Source organism: Diplotaxodon limnothrissa, linkage group LG6, assembly GCF_057381915.1.
Source record: "Diplotaxodon limnothrissa isolate DT_005_m linkage group LG6, D_limnothrissa_male_GT1.1, whole genome shotgun sequence".
Taxonomy (NCBI): domain Eukaryota; kingdom Metazoa; phylum Chordata; class Actinopteri; order Cichliformes; family Cichlidae; genus Diplotaxodon; species Diplotaxodon limnothrissa.
Genome location: NC_140601.1, coordinates 37,973,269 through 37,992,205, shown reverse-complemented (window position 1 = coordinate 37,992,205; position 18,937 = coordinate 37,973,269). Strand labels below are relative to the sequence as shown.

The window sequence follows — 18,937 nt, the reverse complement described above, 5'->3', positions numbered from 1 at the left end:
CGACCTCATTACAACTTCTTAATCAAAACCACACAGCAACTTTGTCTGTGCATCAATGAAAGATTTGCATTCCATCTCAAGTATGACTAATGCAAATGTTCTGATACTGTTCACACATGTTTACTGACATGTTCTAAAAGCAGCTTGTCACTGTCTTTTCAAAATGAATACATCAAGGATGACGGTTGCCTTCAAGTCAAAAAAAGCTTGGCCTGTCCTCATTACTAGCCTGACGCACATGCTCTGTCAACAAAATCGCACCAAATGGGACCAATTCCGTTTGGATGAAGCACATCTCCGAGAGAGTTCCTTTTCTAAAACACTAATCTCTGGACCACAAATTAGCTGTCAGTCATCAGCTGTACACAGCCATCGTATCGGGGAAAAGGCAGTCCCCAACAAATCAACAACATGTCAATCACCCATACACCCAAACACATGCTCACAGCTATCGACACAAGAAGGTACACACTTGCAGGCTGAGACGTGCATGAACACACGCACACAACAATCAGTGAATGTGTCTTTAGACTAAAAGCTCCTAACTCTGTTTTCTCCATTAATTCAAGGTGACTTCAGCAAAGAATTAGAGAAGGGATATGGAACTTAGGGCTCTAAAGTGCTCTCCTAATTAATATAAATTTTCAATTGATATTGCCTCAATGAATTGCATTATAATTTTATAAATTTAGCATGTATTAATTCTTATCACTAAGGAGAAACCATTTAAGAGTCAAGAAAATGTGTCTAAGTATCCGATTGAAATGTGGGTTAGCTGATATTAGATAGTTTCTTTAATAGGTTTTGAAGCTTAATGACTTTCAATCAATATTAAATGAATAGTAAGTTTTCCATTTCATGCTAAAAAAAAGAAGGCTGGAAGCAGAAGGAAACAACTGGTCTATTGTTCCTCAGTATAAATAGGTTTTATCTTGTTTGCTTATTTCCTACAAAATTTAGGATTAAAGAAATGTAAGAACAGTTTGTGGCTTACCAGAAGTTAACACTCCAGAAATGTCAAACTGTTGCTTTAACTTTGAAATTTAACATGCACATCTGTGATAACTCTATAGAAGAAAAATTTACCAACCAAATTAATATGCTATTTGAGATGAGGAAGCATGTTCAAAACATTGAGACAATAAGCAGAATTCAGCAAGGAACACAATCTGTCAAGTGATCAAAGACAACAAAGCTCTCAGACAACATTTGCAGTTTGGTGTAATTTAGCTTTGAGCTACTGTTGTTTCCTCAGGTGTGCAGAAACACACAGCTTTTGGGATTTTTAGTGTAATATCAGTATTGTTTTCCTTCATCTGACTTTGTGGCGTCAATACAAACCTTATTTGTAGATCTCAGCATTACTCTGTCTATGTGAGAATGTTATAATAACCACTAGAAAGCATAACCACTAGAAAGCACTGTCCTATTGTTTAAGTTGTAATAAACCAGAATTATCATTTAATGTACAACTGAAATTTTGTCCAAATAAAAGCAATAATAAGGAACTGCTTAAGTGGCAGTTTAAATTCCTTCTGTTTTGACAAAGAAATTCAGTAATGTTTCACATTTCACGTAAGGGTGAATCTTACTTATACAATATGAATACAGATAGAGAATGTATTTCAAATCCTGAGTGCTGTGGTGCTGATTGCTTGTGAAGCCTTTGTGTTTCTTTGTGCCATGACTTGGTTGGCCAAAGCACCTCGCTGTCAGTGCCATTCAGTCAGATAAAGTGTGTGAGAGTGTCTGCCCATGGATGCATGTCTGTGTGTGTGTGTGTGTGTGTGTGTGTGTGTGTGTGTGTGTGTGTGTGCGTGTGCGTGTAGTAGAAAGTCAGCTAGGTATGAATCAGGGAGAGAGAATGAGGCCAAGGAAAGGATGACTGGATGATTAGACACCCAAACTGCTCCTTCATGTCAAGCAAACAAATGAAATAGTCACCATCCCACAACTGCAAGAGAATGGAAAATAATTTGGTTATTTGACTTGACAATACATAAAAAAGCAGGTCTACAGGGGGAATAACTGCCAACACCCAAAGCACTAAGGGTTCACAAACTTACAGTCACTACGGGCACCAAGAGTAGAATGGAACAGAATAGAATAGCAAATGCATTGGTCATCCATATAGTATAACCATCCCAGAGTTAAAATGACACTTTGTACTGGTCTTGCAGAGGAAAGGTATGAATAATTTATACACCTTTCCTACCGCATAAGTCAGTAAAGTCTGTAAAAAAGTAATAACAACCTGTTCTTTTCATTGGATGCAGGGCCGAGGGACTGGCAGAGCAGTGCAGTAATGCGTCCACTTTAAAGGTGACCAGCCTCATTCTTTCTTTGCCTCATAGTTCTGCCTGGGCTATAAATTTGTCGCCCAACTGTTGACATCGCTTCCAATATGCTAGGCTCAGACTGTGATCACCACATGCACTGTGAGCAGGAACAAGGCAGAGCACTCTTTCTTGTCTACTCAGTACTTACGCACACACATAGACACACATACACGCACCAGTGGTGGTCATAAAGTAATAAAACTCTGTGGAACCCTAATGAAAGCAAAGGAGTGGGGGGGGGGGACTCGGATGAATAACAATCATTGCCCTTATGGGGGTGGTTGTGTATGTATGTGTGTGTTTATGTGAGTGTGTGTATGTGTGCAGGGGGAGGTATCAACTTCTCCCTCCCTCCGCAGAGAAAACAAATTCCCAACCTTTCTGTGGTCCTACTCCTCCCCTCCGGAATGGAATCCACCAAATCGCTGCTAACTGAATAATGTGACAAAGAACGGGCAGACGAGGCGACAGATGCTCGCGTGCCTTTACAACCAAACCACCACAATCACTGCTCGCACCGCGCGCACACACAACCACATGCATTCCTCTTGACTCCAATCTGAAGCGACCGGGGTCTAGAGGCAGATTTCTAAGGCCGCTCCACCTGCTGCGCCTGTTGACTTCGAGGGAGGGGGATATGGCAGTGGATTGTCATTAATGTTGGCGGCAGACGTTTAATTCACACTATTACTTTATGACTACAAGGCCCGAACACACGGAGGCAATTGTTAGGCAAGCATAATGAAGAGAGCTGCACACGGGCACTGGAGCTATTTGTTTGTTTGTGCTGATCGCATGCATTTGTGGAGACCGAACTGGGCTTTAGAACAACCCATGGATCAATAAAATTATCTTTGGGGACGGGAGCAGAAGAAGTTAAACAAAACCAAAATCCAAGAGACATGGCATCTTTGCACCTGCTGTAAAGAATGAATATTTGCAGCTCAATGGGTGTCCTTAAGCACTAAAGATCATGTTTGCTCGGCTCTTCGGGTTATGCAGCGTAGCTAAATGTATTAAGCCTCCATCTGCTTTTTACTTAGATTATACCCCCTCTATATATTAATTGTTTTTATTCTGCGCAGTGTTTAAGACCCCACGCACCCGCACCCCCTCCGCCACTTTCTCTTTCTTTTGCTTCCTTCTCCCATAAACTCCAGAGCTGACTTTGTTCTCCAAATGTGATTAGCTTCTCCGGGACGCCGGGAGTAATTGCATTACTGCATTGTGAGCATTTGGAGCTATGGAAATGTTGGGTGTCCGTATCAAACCTGTTTAAATACTCAGTGCATTATGGTTAAAGATGTGCAAAAGACGGGTGAATGCAAACATTTTGCAGACATGGCTCAGGCGATGAATAGACAGGGAGCGGGAATAAAGGTTTTCCGCCAATTTAAGGCTGTGGGTTCAAAAGAGGAGCTTCTGGTTGGTGTCTATGCACTTTTAGAATTTTTTAATAAACCATAGTTTTCGGGGTAATTCGTAAAAAGTTGTAGAAGCGGTGCAGATGCGTTGCTTTAAAGACTAGCCTGAATAACCTAGTTCATATGGATAACATCATTATGCTCAGTGATGGTGTGTATATCTAATTTCTATTGCAGCAGTGGGTTTAGCAACTGTTAGTACTTTATTGATTTGTTTTTGAGATACTGTATCTATTTATTTCTTAAGGTTAACTTCGGGTCAACGCTTTCAGTGGTTTTGAAAGTGTTGACTGAGAAATTTCCAAAGAATGTGATAAGTGGAGGTGAACGAGGCCGTTCTGAGCTTAGTTTCTTTTAGGTGAAGGTTGTGTTCTTTCTGCTCCAGATGGTCATTAGTGTCTCATCTTCGGTGTGTTCTATAATATTTCATTTCAATATGTATGAGGAGTTTTGGTGACTGAAGCTCTGATGAGCGCTTTTTCTCTGTCTTTTTTGACGCACACACAAGAAACACGCACAAGCACGCGAGCGAACACGCGAGTACAGCTCTGGAAAAGCTGCTTGGTACTCTACAATCCCCCATGACAACTCATTTCCTTACAGTTGTGTGGGGTTCGTGGCTCCGCTGGAGTCTTGTTTGGTCGGCTGTAATCGCTGGGTCCCGGTGCCAAACAAACCGCGCCAGATGGTCTCCAGAATGCACATCCCAGTTGTGCACATTGTAAACCTTAGATCTCTCTCTCCCTTCCTGTTCGTGCTTTTATTCATTTCTCTGTTTATGTTTGATTCTCTGGCCTGTTTGCACATTTGCGCCAATTAGATTTTTTTCCCCTTTTTCTAGTGAACAGAAAAATACATGCCCAAACTATAGAATTGTGGATGCTTATCAGAAACCCATCCTGCGGGGAGTTTGATGTTAAACAGATTTGTGCACGGGGACAGAGCTGTTCCTCGGCGTGACCAACTCTTTTAAGGCATTCATTAGAGTCCGGCTTCCTTTCAACGCGATTCGCCACACAGCTTACCCGGCTTATACCCTCACCCATAGACAGTTACAGATGAGGCACATGTGAAAAAATATATTGCGCTGAACACATCTCCTACAAAGTGTATGAGCATGGAGAAGGGGGTAGTCAGCTGCCACTTGAAAGAGCAGAAAAAGACTTGGTACAGTACAAGCTGGTGGCACGCATATGCACTAACGCCGAGACACCCGGTGCGTCAATCATTTAGCAGGAGTGTGTGTGGTGACAGCTGGTTATAGCTCGACTAGGTGTGTCTATCAGTGATTCAAGTATAGGGACTTACAAAGCTAAAGATGAATGTGACTGTATATCTTTCTTGTTTAATGATAATTTAGACTCTTTGTGTCTCCGCGCTGTCTGGAGAGAACAGACCCGAAGCGAGAAACTCGTAAACCTTCCCGGGGTTTTATAGCAACGGGGGAAGCAATTTCAGTATGGTATTTTTTAGTTTATTTTCTACTCTGTCCATTGTAGATGCGTAGTCGTTACTCTGAAAAGTGGTGAAAGTGAACCCCCACAGGGCGGGGTTTTTACCCCCCCCCCCCACACACACACACACTTTATCCCTTTCCTCCCTCTTGCGCCTCCCCTTTCCTCTCTTTTCGGAGTTTGAGTGGCTACCAGCCAGCTTTTGATTTAAGGATCGTTTGTCTTTCCTGGGATGTGAAAAAAGGGTCGTGGCTGATCTACAACTAGTTCGTTTGAGGCGGTTATTTTGGGCAACTCTGTGTGCAGAGGCACCTCAAATAGAGAGAGGGAGCGAAAGAGAGCGCAAGGCGCACAGACCAGAGGCAGGGAGGAGAGAGAGAAAGGCGCACAGATTTCAGTGGAACTCCGCTGGTTCCCCCGCACACTGGATGCGCGCAACAGATCTGTATGACAACGGAGTACAGACAGAAACACATTCGGATGGTTTTATGGAAATTAGAGCAACTTAAGCAAGCTTACATTTAACAATCGGGTGTTTTTCCCCTTGCCCAGTGGAGAAAGCAATGCTACTGAATCAGCGAGCTCATCATTTAATAAGTTGAAACTGGAACAGATCTCCACTGCATTTTGCAGTAATTCCTTTGGACTTATTTCGGAGTTCAGCAAAATACAAAGGAGACCAAAATGAAGGGGCTCTTTCTACGAAGAATGTGGAAAGTTCTGGCGGTGTTGGCACTGGCGACGCAGCACATCACTGGCAAGACACTGAAATATCAGATTTATGAGGAGCAGAAGGTTGGCACTGTCATTGCCCGCTTGAAAGAAGACGTTGCGGATGTCCTGGCTAAACTTCCAAGCTCGGTGCCGCTCCGCTTTAGAGCTATGCAACGAGGAAGCTCGTCTTTCTTCAATGTGCGCGAGCAGGACGGAGAAATCAGCATCAAGACCAAAATTGATCGCGAGAAACTCTGCGAAAAGAATCTGAATTGTTCCATTCAGTTCGACGTGCTAACACTCCCCACTGAGCACCTCCAGCTGTTTCTCATCGAGGTGGAGGTGTTGGACATTAACGACAACGCACCTCAGTTCGCTCGCGCCGTGATCCCAATTGAGATTTCCGAGAGCGCGGCCGTGGGAGCGCGCATTCCCCTGGACAGCGCCACAGACCCCGATGTCGGGGAGAATTCACTGTACTCGTATGCCTTAGAACCAAACAACTTCTTTAAGCTTGACATTCAGTCTAGGACTGATGGGGTTAAATATGCTGAGCTGGTGGTGCTAAGGGAGCTCGATCGGGAGGAGCGCTCTGGTTACGAACTTCAATACACGGCCTCTGACAGGGGCGTTCCCCCGAGAACGGGTTCGACCCTCCTTAAAATCAGTGTTACTGACTCAAACGATAACAGTCCGGTTTTTGAAAAGTCGTCATATGTCATCAATCTGCCAGAAAATTCACCTGTTGGCACTCTGCTCATTGACTTAAACGCAACGGACGCGGATGAGGGCACAAACGCCAAAATAGTCTACTCATTTAGCAGTCATGTTTCTCCGAAAATAATGGAGACATTCAAAATTAACCCCGACAGCGGTCACCTGACTCTCATCAGGCGCGTAGATCACGAGACTGCTAATTCTTATGATATCGATGTGCAAGCACAGGACATGGGTCCAAACTCCATGCCCGCTCACTGCAAGATCCTGGTCAAAGTGGTAGACATCAACGACAACAAACCTGACATCAGCATCACTCTCATGTCTTCCCAGGGGAATGGAGATGCAGCTTACGTATCTGAAGCTTCGCCTTTGGACACATTTGTTGCTTTGGTCAGGGTAGAGGACTTGGACTCTGGACTGAATGGGGAGGTGGAGTGCAAGCTTCATGGTCAAGGCTACTTCAAATTGCAGAAAACATATGAGAACAACTACATGATTTTGACCAATGTGACTCTAGACAGAGAGAAGAGGTCAGAGTTCAGCCTGACTGTGGTGGCAGAGGATCGAGGGACTCCAAGTCTTTCTACTGTCAAACATTTCACTGTGCATGTAACTGATGAAAATGACAACCCACCACGTTTTGAGAAGGGGCAATATGAGATCTTTAAATCAGAGAACAATGCCCCTGGAGCATATCTGATGTCCATCTTGGCCACTGACCCTGACCTGGATTCTAATGGGCAGGTGAGCTACTCCATCTTGGAGAACTCTGTTCACGGCAGTTCTATCTCCACCTATGTCACCATTGACCCCTCTAATGGCGCTATCTATGCACTGCGCACATTTGATCGAGAGGATGTTAGCCGTATAGCCTTTATTGTGCAAGCAAAGGATGCAGGAAAACCAGCACTGCTCAGCAATGCCACAGTTATTCTGAACATTCTGGATGAAAATGACAACCCTCCAGTCATTGTGGTCCCTCAGCTGTGGAACTTCACTGCAGATGTGCCTGCTTCAAAGTTTACAGAGGCTGGACACTTAATAACTGTGGTTAGGGCAACTGATAGAGATACAGGAGTCAATGCTGAGCTCATTTGCTCTATAGTCAGTGGCAACGAAGAAGGATTCTTCTTGATTGAGCCGCGAACATGTGAGATTCATGCCAATGCTAGTCTGGATAACTTCCCCCATGACCATGCAGAGCTGACTGTTGTGGTCAGAGATCAAGGAAGTGAGAGTCTCAGTGCTAAGGCCGTTCTGAAAATCACTCTCCATGAGACCATTGAGAACCACGGGTCAGTAACAGACCAAGGAGAGGCTTCACTTGATGTATCTCTGATTATCATCATCTCCTTGGGAGCCATCTGCGTCGCACTCATGTTTATCATGGTGGTGTTTGCTTCTCGCTGTAACCGGGAGAAAAAGGACACCAGGCACTCCTATAACTGCCGGGTAGCAGAATCCACCCACCAGCACCACCCAAAGAAGCCCTCACGCCAAATACACAAAGGTGATATAACCTTGGTCCCCACAGTGAACGGCACTCTCCCAATCAGAGCCCACCACCGCTCCCCTTCAGCCACACCTCCCATGGAACGAGCCCAGATAGGGAGCAGGCAGAACCACCACAGTCGCCAATCCCTGAACAGCCTAGTGACCATTTCGTCCAATCATATTCCAGAGAGCTTTGCCCTGGAACTGGCACACACAACTCCACCAGTTGAGGTAAGTGCGCGCGCACACACACACACACACACACACACACACACACACACACACACACACACAGAGAGAAACAAATTACTTTCAGATATTTCAAATGTGATCCCACAGCCCCTTTCCAAATTTTCTTTCTCAGTGTTTCTCCCTCTCTCAAGCACACACACACACACACACACACACACACACACACACACACACACACACACACACACACACCAGCCTTCTCATCCTCACACAGCTGTCCCTGTTTGAGCAAATTAACTCATCATTTCCATGACAGTGACTTAATCAACACTGCCCTGTAGTTCAAACTGATTCTCATTAAAAACTGTTGATGATTATAGACGTGTCTTTGTCTTTACCTTGTTTACACCCTGTCACCATTACCTCCATCATGACCATGACTCACCCCCCCAGTCATATGTCTACATATTCATCTAGACTCACCCTCAACCCCCCCTTTTTGTTTTAACATCATCCATTTTGTCTCATCCATTTTTAGCAGCCCCTCCATCATCCATTTTGTGTTTACTCATCCATTATTTTGTCTTCTGTGTTGTCTGTCTCTCTTTTCCCCTTCCTCAATTCTCCATCTGTAATTCATCCCCCCCTTTCTGTTTCTTTTTGTTTGTTTTATTTTGTTTGTTTTGTCATTTTTTTTGGGATGTAGCAAGTCTCACAGCTTCTGTCCATGCTCCATCAGGGCCAGTACCAGCCCAGACCCAGTTTCCGTGGCAACAAATACTCGCGCAGCTACAGGTAATTTACCCCCCACCCCCCAGCCACCCCTTCCCCCCCAAAAAGATTATCTTTTGTTTACTTTTTAAACCTCTTGTTTTTCATTGTGTCTGACATTTGTCAACAACCCGTTGTGCAGGTTTCCCTGTCAGTTGATCAGTTACATGTAGATCATGACTTGATGGTGTCCAAATGTTTTTATTCATATTCTAATTGTCATACCAATGTCTTCTGTTCTAAGTGTGAAACCCTTAGATGTCTGAATATCACAAAAATTCCTTTGTGCTAAAAGGAGCTCAGGTTATAAAGTCTGCATCCATCACTGCTTTCATCATAATATCTGATTATGTTCTTTGGATGATATATTTATTGATACCCTAGTGGCTGCTATGATTTATTTATGGATGCAATTTACCTGCGTGTAGAATTAATGGGTTAAGGCTTGTCACAAGTTTTGACAGATTCCAGAAACAGCCCTAAGTTTGATATAATTTGCTTGTCACTAATCTTCTCTAAGGACAGACTGATTTGTTTAACCTGCAAAACAGAATGTGCCACCTGTGTTTGTCCAAAGTGTAAAATTCTACTACTTACTTTCAGACTATACTTATATGTGTTCATAGTCTTTTTTTTTAATGGCTTCTCACAGGTATGCGTTACAAGACATGGACAAGTTCAGCCTGAAGGACAGTGGCCGTGGGGACAGCGAGGCGGGGGACAGTGATTGTGACATGGGACGGGAATCCCCCGTGGACAGACTGCTGCTGGGGGAGGGCTTTTCTGACCTGATGCACCTTGAAATGCACCATCGACTCCACCCAGGTGAGATTTTGGTGATGCAACCCACCTCTTCAGCCTATGTCCCTGTGTAAAATGACACCTTTTCCTGTTTTGCGTCACCTTCATAACAGCATGACTAGGCGCCAGTCAGCTGACTTACATACCCAACACCTTCTATTGCAGCAACTCATACTCAAATATTGCTTCACCATCCAGAGCATAATTGCACCTCAGTTTTATTGTACTTTGCAGAAGTTGTCAGTTGTAGGTTTCTGACTAATTCCGCGTCTTGCTTCACTTTGAGTCAGTTGAAATGGCCATTTTCCACTCATGATCTTAGAAATAAGAGATTTCTTTCTCAGTTCAAATTGAAAATGAGCTACAACTGAAACAAGCTGTCTTCCTGCGGACCGCACCTAGGCACCCAGTGTACTGCCTCTCTGACAAATTTCAGCACCATGGACAGCACCAGGCCTAAGCCCATTATTTGTCTGTACACCTGCCTTTACAGCCACTCCATTCACCCTGTTTCCAACACAATCCCTATTGTACTCAGCCCCATTCTTCCACACAGCCCTCATTTCCACGCTCGTTATCACACTGAGAGAGGTTACAGTGTGTCTGGCTGTTACTGTGTGTGTGGTTGTGTGTGTGTGTTATCTGCCCCTAAGATAGAGTCGTGTCTGTAAAATCCTCCCTGGAGCGGAGATGAGTCGCCTGTCACTCATCGGTATGCGTCTCAGAGTGCTGTTTTTTTCCCCTCCTTCTTTTTCTTTTCTTTCTCTTTTTTTCCCCCTGGTGAGTGACAGTGGTGCACTTTCATGTCTGAACTGAGGAGAATTCATAGTAATTGCTTTTAGAATTATGTTATTCTCTCTCTTACTGACTCCATCCTTCTTTTGCTTTCTGCTTCGTGAGATCCTGAGTATCTCTCGCCCTCTCTCTCTTTCGCTCCCTCATTTTGTTAATGTATTACAATCTTTACAGAGATTGGTGGATGTGGACAGTCCTGCTGTATCTTATTTTTGTTCTCCCTTTGAAAATGACTTGGAGGTGTTGGAACCCTTCTCCCCCCCTTTCTCTTCTGCTATCTTTTATGCTAATATAAAAGAAAAAGGAGGGGAAGACGATAATGGGCTGAGAGGGAGGATTACCACTGTTTCTCTTCAGTAGATTTAATTTGTTTAGATTTTTCTATTTAGATGGGCAAATGTGCTTTTTCATGCTGGATAGGATAAAAGAACAAACAAGCAAATCCCTGCCTCAGTCTTGTAGTTGGAAGATGTGGACATACTTGGAAGTGCAGCCAAATATTACATTAATAGCTGCCTATGATGCCATTTGGGTGGGATCTGACACTTGTCTATTTGTTTATTTAAATCCTGTCATAGTCTTCATACCTGGCACTACCTGGAACTCTAAACAGGAATATGAAGAGACTGAGAGAAAAATAAATAAATAAAAATCCTACAAAGCAGAGCCGTGATTTTGATTTTAATGAAAGACTGAAGTGGTGCACCATGAAATATTAATTAGGTATTGTACATGGATCATTCTAACAGAATAAGGCATGGCTCGTCAGACTCAACAGCATGCCTGCTCCTTAAAGAAATCAGTACCTTGTCCTCCTGTTGAACTGTGTATCACTTCAAATATAACACTTTCACCCCTCTTTACTTCAGTCTTAGGCTTTGTGGCTTGTATTATTCAGGGGTGTTGACATTTTCCGTACCAAGTGACAAACATAAAAAAACAAACAAAAAATGGTTTTGTCTGAGGATTTTTAAACATATGATTTGTTTGAGTTGTTTTGCAGACTTTTTGTTGTTACTTTGCCTGATGCATGACGAATGTCCTAAAGATTTTTGTAGTTGAACCGTCTCTTGACTCAGTGTCCTTTTTTTTGTTTTGTTTTCTGCTTTAGCTATGAGACTGTGCACGGATGAATGTCGTGTCCTGGGACACTCTGACCAGTGCTGGATGCCTCCTCTCTCCTCCCCTGCTTCCTCTGCTGACTACCGCAACAACATGTACATCCCTGGGGAGGAGTCCTCCCAGCAGCCTCAGCTCGATGATGACCAGTCCTCCGTTGACTCAGAGTGCCGCAAGAGCTTCTCTACTTTTGGCAAAGAATCTGGGAATGAAGAGGAAGGAGCTGGAGGTGTTGTCTCTGGAGCAGGAGGTGATGTGTGTGCAGCTGGAGGAGGGGCTGGCTCCCTCCTCACAGAGATGAACTCTGTGTTTCAGCGACTCCTACCCCCTAATATGGACTCTTATGTCGAATGCACTGAAACAAGCCCAACTTCATCGTCATCAACCACTGAGAGAGGAAATGGACGAAGTGGCAACATTGTTGGTAACCACAGTAACAACGCTGTTCCCCAGGACAACCGGAGAGGGTTGCTGCCAGGTGGTAAAGGTCCCAGTTACCCCCCAGGGGTGGCTGCATGGGCAGCCAATACTCACTATCTAAACCCAGGAAGTGGGTCTGGAAATGGGACTAACCATGTTTCCTCCTCCCCTTCTTCTTCTACTTCTTCCTCATCCTCACCCTCAACTTCGACTCCCACCTCCACCAGTGGCCAGCCTCCACACTTAAAGTGGCTGCCAGCAATGGAGGAAATTCCAGAGAATTATGAGGAAGATGACTTTGATGGTGTTTTCCATCAGGGTCACCAGAGTGGCAAGCGTAGCGAGAACCGCCACGAGGCTGGCATGGATGCAAGCGAGCTGGTCCAAGAGATCAACAAACTGCTGCAGGATGTCAGGCAAAACTAGAGAAAAAGAGAAGGCATAGCATTGTTTCACTGTGTGATATGAAGAAATATTTCACCACATTATGGTAAATGCGTGTTCCTTGTGCCAACATTAAAAAAGAAGAAAAAAAAAGTTCACATTCACTGTAATGCTCATCTTGTTTATTTTTAACAGATTTTCTCCTTACCTTTCAGTGCTGAGAGAAAGGTAAAAAAACAGCACTGAAGTTGTGATCTGGGTGACTTAAAAGCATCAAAGTGAGCACTGAAAGAACAGATTGCTCAAAGTTGCTTGAATGAGTGATTTCAAAAGGAAATCCACCGACAAAAACTGTACCCTTTCTTCATTTGTAATGTTTACAGCAGCGTGAAGAGACTCCACAGGGAGAAAGCAACAGTTGTGTGATCTAATTTCTCCTCTTACAGTGTACAATATTGTACAGTGTCTGTGGAAAACGGCAAATCCACTTGAATATTGTGCTATGTCTCCTGTTTTGTTATTATGGAATGTAACTGTACAATTTGATCTTTGTATTTTAAAAATACTCTTTTTTACTTCTATATATTTATATGTGTCCATGTATGTTTGTACAGAAAAAGAAAACAAAATGTCTATTTTTTATATTTGTCACTGCATGTCTTGATATCACTCAATGTGTCTCTTTTCCTCTACCCTGTTTATTTTCTAAACGACTGTATTTAATTTTGTTATTGAATGTGTGTGTGCATATTGAAAATAGTCACATCCCAATGCAGTTCCATGTTGGAAGTGAGTTTTGTATGGTAACATTGTGACCAGTGGACGATAAATAAAGTGGAGGGATTCATAAAAGTGTTTGAAAATTATTCTCGGTGCCTGAGGTTTTCAATAATTACTTTCATTTACATTTATTCTTTCATTTCATTTCTCTTGAATTCCTTACTGAGTACTTGCATTTGCCCCATCTGTCTCTTACCTCCCCCTAATGCTCAGCATTGGAATTGCAGCACCCTGTGCGCACAGAGCCAAAATCTCATGTATGCTGTCTAGGCAGACCTTCCCCAGGCCCCATTATATCATGATTCACATGCATGACTCTACTCATAAACATGCCATTAGTGGTGAATTTATTCCCAGATGAACTCTTTAGATTTAAATGCATTTAGGCATTAATTTACTTTCAGATTAGGGGTTCTCTTTCTCACTGTCTCTCATCTGTGAAAGCATAATGCTTCTGGTAAATATGCTTAGCAAATGAACAGCATCTGATAATAGCTGCACATGACGAGAAATTAAAATCATGGGATTGTACAACTCTGCCATATGGACGCATAACACAATTAGGAGAAAGTATGAAGTGAGCTTTTGCCCTCCCCTCACTTCCTCTGCTCATGATTGGGAGAGCTTATCTTTGGTTGATACACTCATGAGCAAGAACACACAAATTAAAAACACACACACACCCAGGAGAAAATAAGTTTAATTTAAAAGCGCAAAAAATCAAACAACCTAGGCTAAATGAAGCAATTAACCTCATGAAACAGAGTTTTAACAAGGTAAAGGTTAGAATTTGCATACACATACACACACACAGCCATAAGGCAGACACAAGTAACATCTACACACCTGCAAAACAAGATCGCGAACACAGACACACATGAAAACAGGAGAATGGCTAAAGCATGTACACATGAAAACACCTAATAATGAAGTCATTTGTCTTCATCATTAAAAGACTCCAAGCGTCAATTACAACAAGCACTGTATGTGTGTGTGTGCGCAAAGGAAACTAAAGCATGCTTGTAATAAATTTAGGTTAGCTTACTGAAAGCTAATCCAGATTCATGTATCTGTAACAGTATTTGGATGACAGGCCTATCCACCATATATCCTACCAGCCATCAGCTCAATTGTTTTAAACTAATGTCACTGAAGATTTTGGCTTGATGCCATTCACATGTTTATATGACAAGTATCCTACAAGACTTCAGTCAGCCGCCAACTGGGTTAATTTAACATAAGTAGCTTTGAGGCAACACAAGCCTACTAAAGAACTCTAATTAACCTGTTATATCTTGTAATGATAGCAAGATAGTCATGCTGTACAAGGTTACTGGCACTGGATGTATCCTTATATTTAGCACAAAACTATGGATAAGGTATCAACCTTCTGCAGCAATAGGTACCTGACTACCACAATAAAAAGGTACATTTAAAATGGACTATTTCATGATGTAGAAACAGGATTTCACTATGTTGTATATGTCATTTCAAAATTAGCCCAAGATTGGCAATACATGATGAATGATCATCAGCAACAAGAAATTTCTTTGGCAAAGGGTAATGGTGTGTGTAATGAAAGAAAAAAGAAAAAAAAACACAGGGTGAAAGATCCAGTCATACTCATTTATTACCACTCACATAATTAATTTTACACAAAAACAACAGTGGCACTGACACTGACTTTGAAATTGACTTGAAATATAAGCTCCCACTTGTTATTGTTGTAGTAAATCCACCCATTAAATTGTTTTGTCAGTACTACTCGCCTTTCGCTCACTCTCATTCTGAAACCCAGTGTCTTCCATCTTCCTCCACCCTCGTATGCATATACCTCCATATCTCGCTCTCATCTTCCGGCTATTTCTGTCTGTTCATCTGTCTGTTGAAGACTCACATGCACACACACCCATAAATATTCCCCTTCACACATAAGCAGTCACACACACAACTAAATCCCAGCAGTACTTCTCAGCTCATATCACAGCCTCCACTCCCAAGTCCCCACAGACATTAGAATTTTTAATGCTCTTCACTGATTCATCTCATCCTGTCACTGACTGATTCCTCCCTAATCACAATTTTTGCTAATTGTTTTTTTCACATCACTTTGACACAAATACAATCCTGCTTACCATGAAAATCTTGAGAAACCACAACCACATCTCATTTTGCCTCTAAAATGTATTTAGTGATTGCCGTTACAACAGGAAATTAAGAAGGTGAGAGCTTGTGTAATGTGAGGTTATTGGGCCTTCTGACACGAAATCAGTTTTTATCTAAAGTCAGAAACTCCGCAGTGACCCTCTGTGCACATATGCTGCACTAGTGTCAGGGAAACAGGATATTGGCAGGCCTGTAATATAAACACTGTAAACAAGTCACAGTGATAAAACTGCCATGATGGAATGCTTTATGTGTTGCACTTCCCATAGTATAGGCTACAACACATGACTGCAAGTTAGTAAGTGTGATATATAACATGGCCACCTTACCCAAATGTCTTAATAAGAAATTCCTTAAGTAATAAAATGTGAGTCTTGAGAGACTCAGATCAGAGCAAGAACCTCTGTTTTCTTTGTGATGCTTGGATTCAATGCCAACTTTTCAACTAAGAATATTTAAGGGAAAAGGACTTTTTTTCTCATCAGTAAAAAATTAGGTTATGGTTACTTAAGTGAGACTTGCTGTATTATTAGTACACTGACTGGCAAAATAGGTATTATTTGGGTTTTTTACAGGTATTTCTTTTCTTTATACTTATTTTTGTTTCTTATTATTTTGACTTTAAAAAAAAATCCTAATATCATCTTTTCACATCTGCTAGAAATAACTTGATAGAAACTGGAAGGGAACGCTCCTCGATGAAGCAACTAACCCCAAAAGATGCTAAGCATAAAAACAACAATGCAATTATTTGAATTTTTTGTCTTGTATTTGTTTCGATTAGTTGATTCTCAAAATTTATGGCCTTTGACTCCTATCATAAAAGCAACCACTGTTTGGGATGCTTCATTACTTCTTAGCTGTCTGCAGTTGTTGTAAGTTGTAAGTAACTTACAGTAACTTCGACTTTACCTCTGCACTTTATGAGGTGTTATAGGTGTACCTCATAAACAAATATATAACTGACACAAGTTTTTTTTTCTGTATATATAAATAGCTAAATGTAATATTTTCATTGAAATAAAACATTTTGGAAAACTGTTGGATAGGACCATATTTTTGTAATAATCATCTGCATAAAATGAAGATTGTGTGCGCTGAATAAATCCTAGTCTGTTAAGAAGCCATTATAAAGAATGTGTCCAGCAGATGGCACTGTGGGACCTATCTTCTCACAAAAAGAGATACATTTTCACAGCACCACTCAAGACCTCAAGATTCTGCCACACATTCAAAAAGGCCTGCCGGAGAGCTGTAGAGAGAGAAAAAGTGCTAAGGCTGAGTCATTTTGTCACTCTAATTGCATATTGGTTTATGTATCTACAGTTTCTGTCCCTCTTTATCTTATGAAGGCTCAACTTAGTGAATGTTATTTTTTTAGAGAGAGACAATGATACACTGGCTCTTATCATTGTGGAAATAAATGTCTGTGTAAATGAGTGCCGGTTTATATGCCTGTTTTAAGCGAGTGGGCGTGTTAGTGGGTTTCTTTGCATGTGTGTGTGTGTCTGTGTTTTTTGGGGGTGGGGGTGTTTACTGCACTCTCAGTCTCTAATAGATATCCCCACCCAGGCTGCCATTTAGAACTGGAGAGCAGCCAGCTGTATGTGCTCCTCTACTGACGCTCTCTCCCTTCTCTCTCTCTCTCGCTCTCTCTCTCTCTCTCTCTCTCTCTCTCTCTCTCTCTCTCTCTCTCTCTCTCTCCTTTGCTCTCTCTCTCTCCTTTGCTCTCTCTCTCCCTCTGTGCACAATTGGATTAGTGTAGAGTGATAGACACTAAAGACAGAATCTCACTGCTGCACTCGGTTGCATATACACACATATGTACACACACATACCCACACACACAACAGATGACTGCTGCAAAGGCTGACGAATAATACTAAAATACAAGGTATAAACACATATGTTTTTAACACGTATGCTCCTTTGTGCTCACACACACACACACACACACACACACACACACACACACACACACACACACACAAAAAAAAGAGAGATGAATTACTGAATGGATGGAATCTGACGTAACCCATAGTGGAAGTGGGTCATATGGGGGAGACAGGTCATGAGGGAAATAACACTGAAGTTCTCGGTCTCTCTCTGTCCTTAGAATTATAATTGCTACTGAATATCCTGAAAAAATATAAACTATGAAAAATATGCAAATATGTGTTTTGTGAAATTATTATATTACTGTGATATTGTACATTGTTTTGAAATGATAAGAATGTTACAATAAAGGTCTGACTATATACAGTGAAGCATGAATATAAGGAATGAATGTCAAACATATTAAACGAAACACTGAAAATATAGAATCGTAGAAATAGGAAAATAGAAAAAATAAAGTAAATAAGAAAAAAGTTGTACAAACAAAAGCCAAAATACTATACTATGTACAAATGGTCGCTATATACAGTAAAATACTAAAATAATAAAGTCCCTTTTTTATATACATAAAGTGCTGAAGTCATAATATATACATGTATTTTTAAAATGTTTATCACTTGTGTCTGACTGCTGTTGAGATGAAGGACCTACTTCAGCAGTAGACCTACAGCCACGATGTAGCACTGCAAGCTGTTGTAGGACACAGCTGGTCCTATTTACCAGTCTATTACAGTTTTTTCTGATTGCTTAAGCACATTTTTTGTAACTATTGGCTAAGTTTGCAAAACTCCACACACAAAAAAAAAAACCTGTCACCCAATTATCAAAACATTTTAGTACTCTTGCAAAAGCAAACACAGCTAGATTAACTCCTCACACCTTCATAAAAATGGTGTTTTCGTATCAAACAGTACACACAAGCCATCATCTACTAAGCACACAATGCGCCAACTGCACACTGATGGTATGAATACAAAACACTTCTGGCGTTTTCTTCCTCTGTGCACAAGGTAGGCTATGTCAGTTTGAGCTCATACTTCTGTCATAGATCCATAAGCATAGAGGGATCCAAACTTCAAGTACTGGTGTTTATTCAAACACATCAAAACAAACACAAGTGTGTATTTCCAAGTATAGGATTATTTGCAATCGCCATAATGACTATATGGGTTACGTGGTCTGCAGTGCACATGCTTCCTCTCCCCCCTCCTCGTCTTCCTCTTGCTCCTCCTTGTCCTTGTCGTCCTCTTCATCCTACTTCTTCACCTCCACGTCCTCTTCCTCGGCCTCCTCTACTTCTCACTCTTTCTGCTCCCTCCATTGTACTCCGCAAACACAGCTTACCTGTATTACAGTTTTTTCCAGTCGCTAACAAGCGTTTGTCCAAACAGTTGTCACATTTGCAAAACTCTAAACACAATTAGCACAGCATCGGTCTGTTGTGGCCATACCATTCTTACATTTCATG

At 41.9% G+C, this 18,937-nt stretch overlaps 1 protein-coding gene across 2 annotated transcripts; it reads left to right on the top strand.

Moving 5' to 3' along the window:
- Positions 1-5,549: 5,549 nt before the first annotated feature.
- On the top strand, positions 5,550-13,159 carry pcdh18a (protocadherin 18a). 2 transcript variants are annotated; one of them, XM_085356383.1, is made up of 4 exons: positions 5,550-8,376; positions 9,077-9,132; positions 9,761-9,933; positions 11,816-13,159. In XM_085356383.1, exons 1-4 carry the CDS (start codon positions 5,902-5,904, stop codon positions 12,667-12,669), a joined length of 3,558 nt encoding a protein of 1,185 aa, XP_085212509.1. In that variant the 5' UTR covers positions 5,550-5,901; the 3' UTR covers positions 12,670-13,159. The 2 variants fall into 2 exon arrangements, with proteins under 2 accessions (XP_085212509.1, XP_085212508.1); XM_085356382.1 differs by having other exon boundaries at positions 9,044-9,132.
- Positions 13,160-18,937: the final 5,778 nt, after the last annotated feature.

Coding starts and splice junctions, on each gene's coding strand:
- pcdh18a (XM_085356382.1), top strand. CDS start 5,902: ATGAAGGGGCTCTTTCTACGAAGAATGTGGAAAGTTCTGGCGGTGTTG. Junction 9,133..9,760: donor AAATACTCGCGCAGCTACAG/GTAATTTACCCC, acceptor GGCTTCTCACAG/GTATGCGTTACAAGACATGG. Junction 9,934..11,815: donor GCACCATCGACTCCACCCAG/GTGAGATTTTGG, acceptor TTTCTGCTTTAG/CTATGAGACTGTGCACGGAT.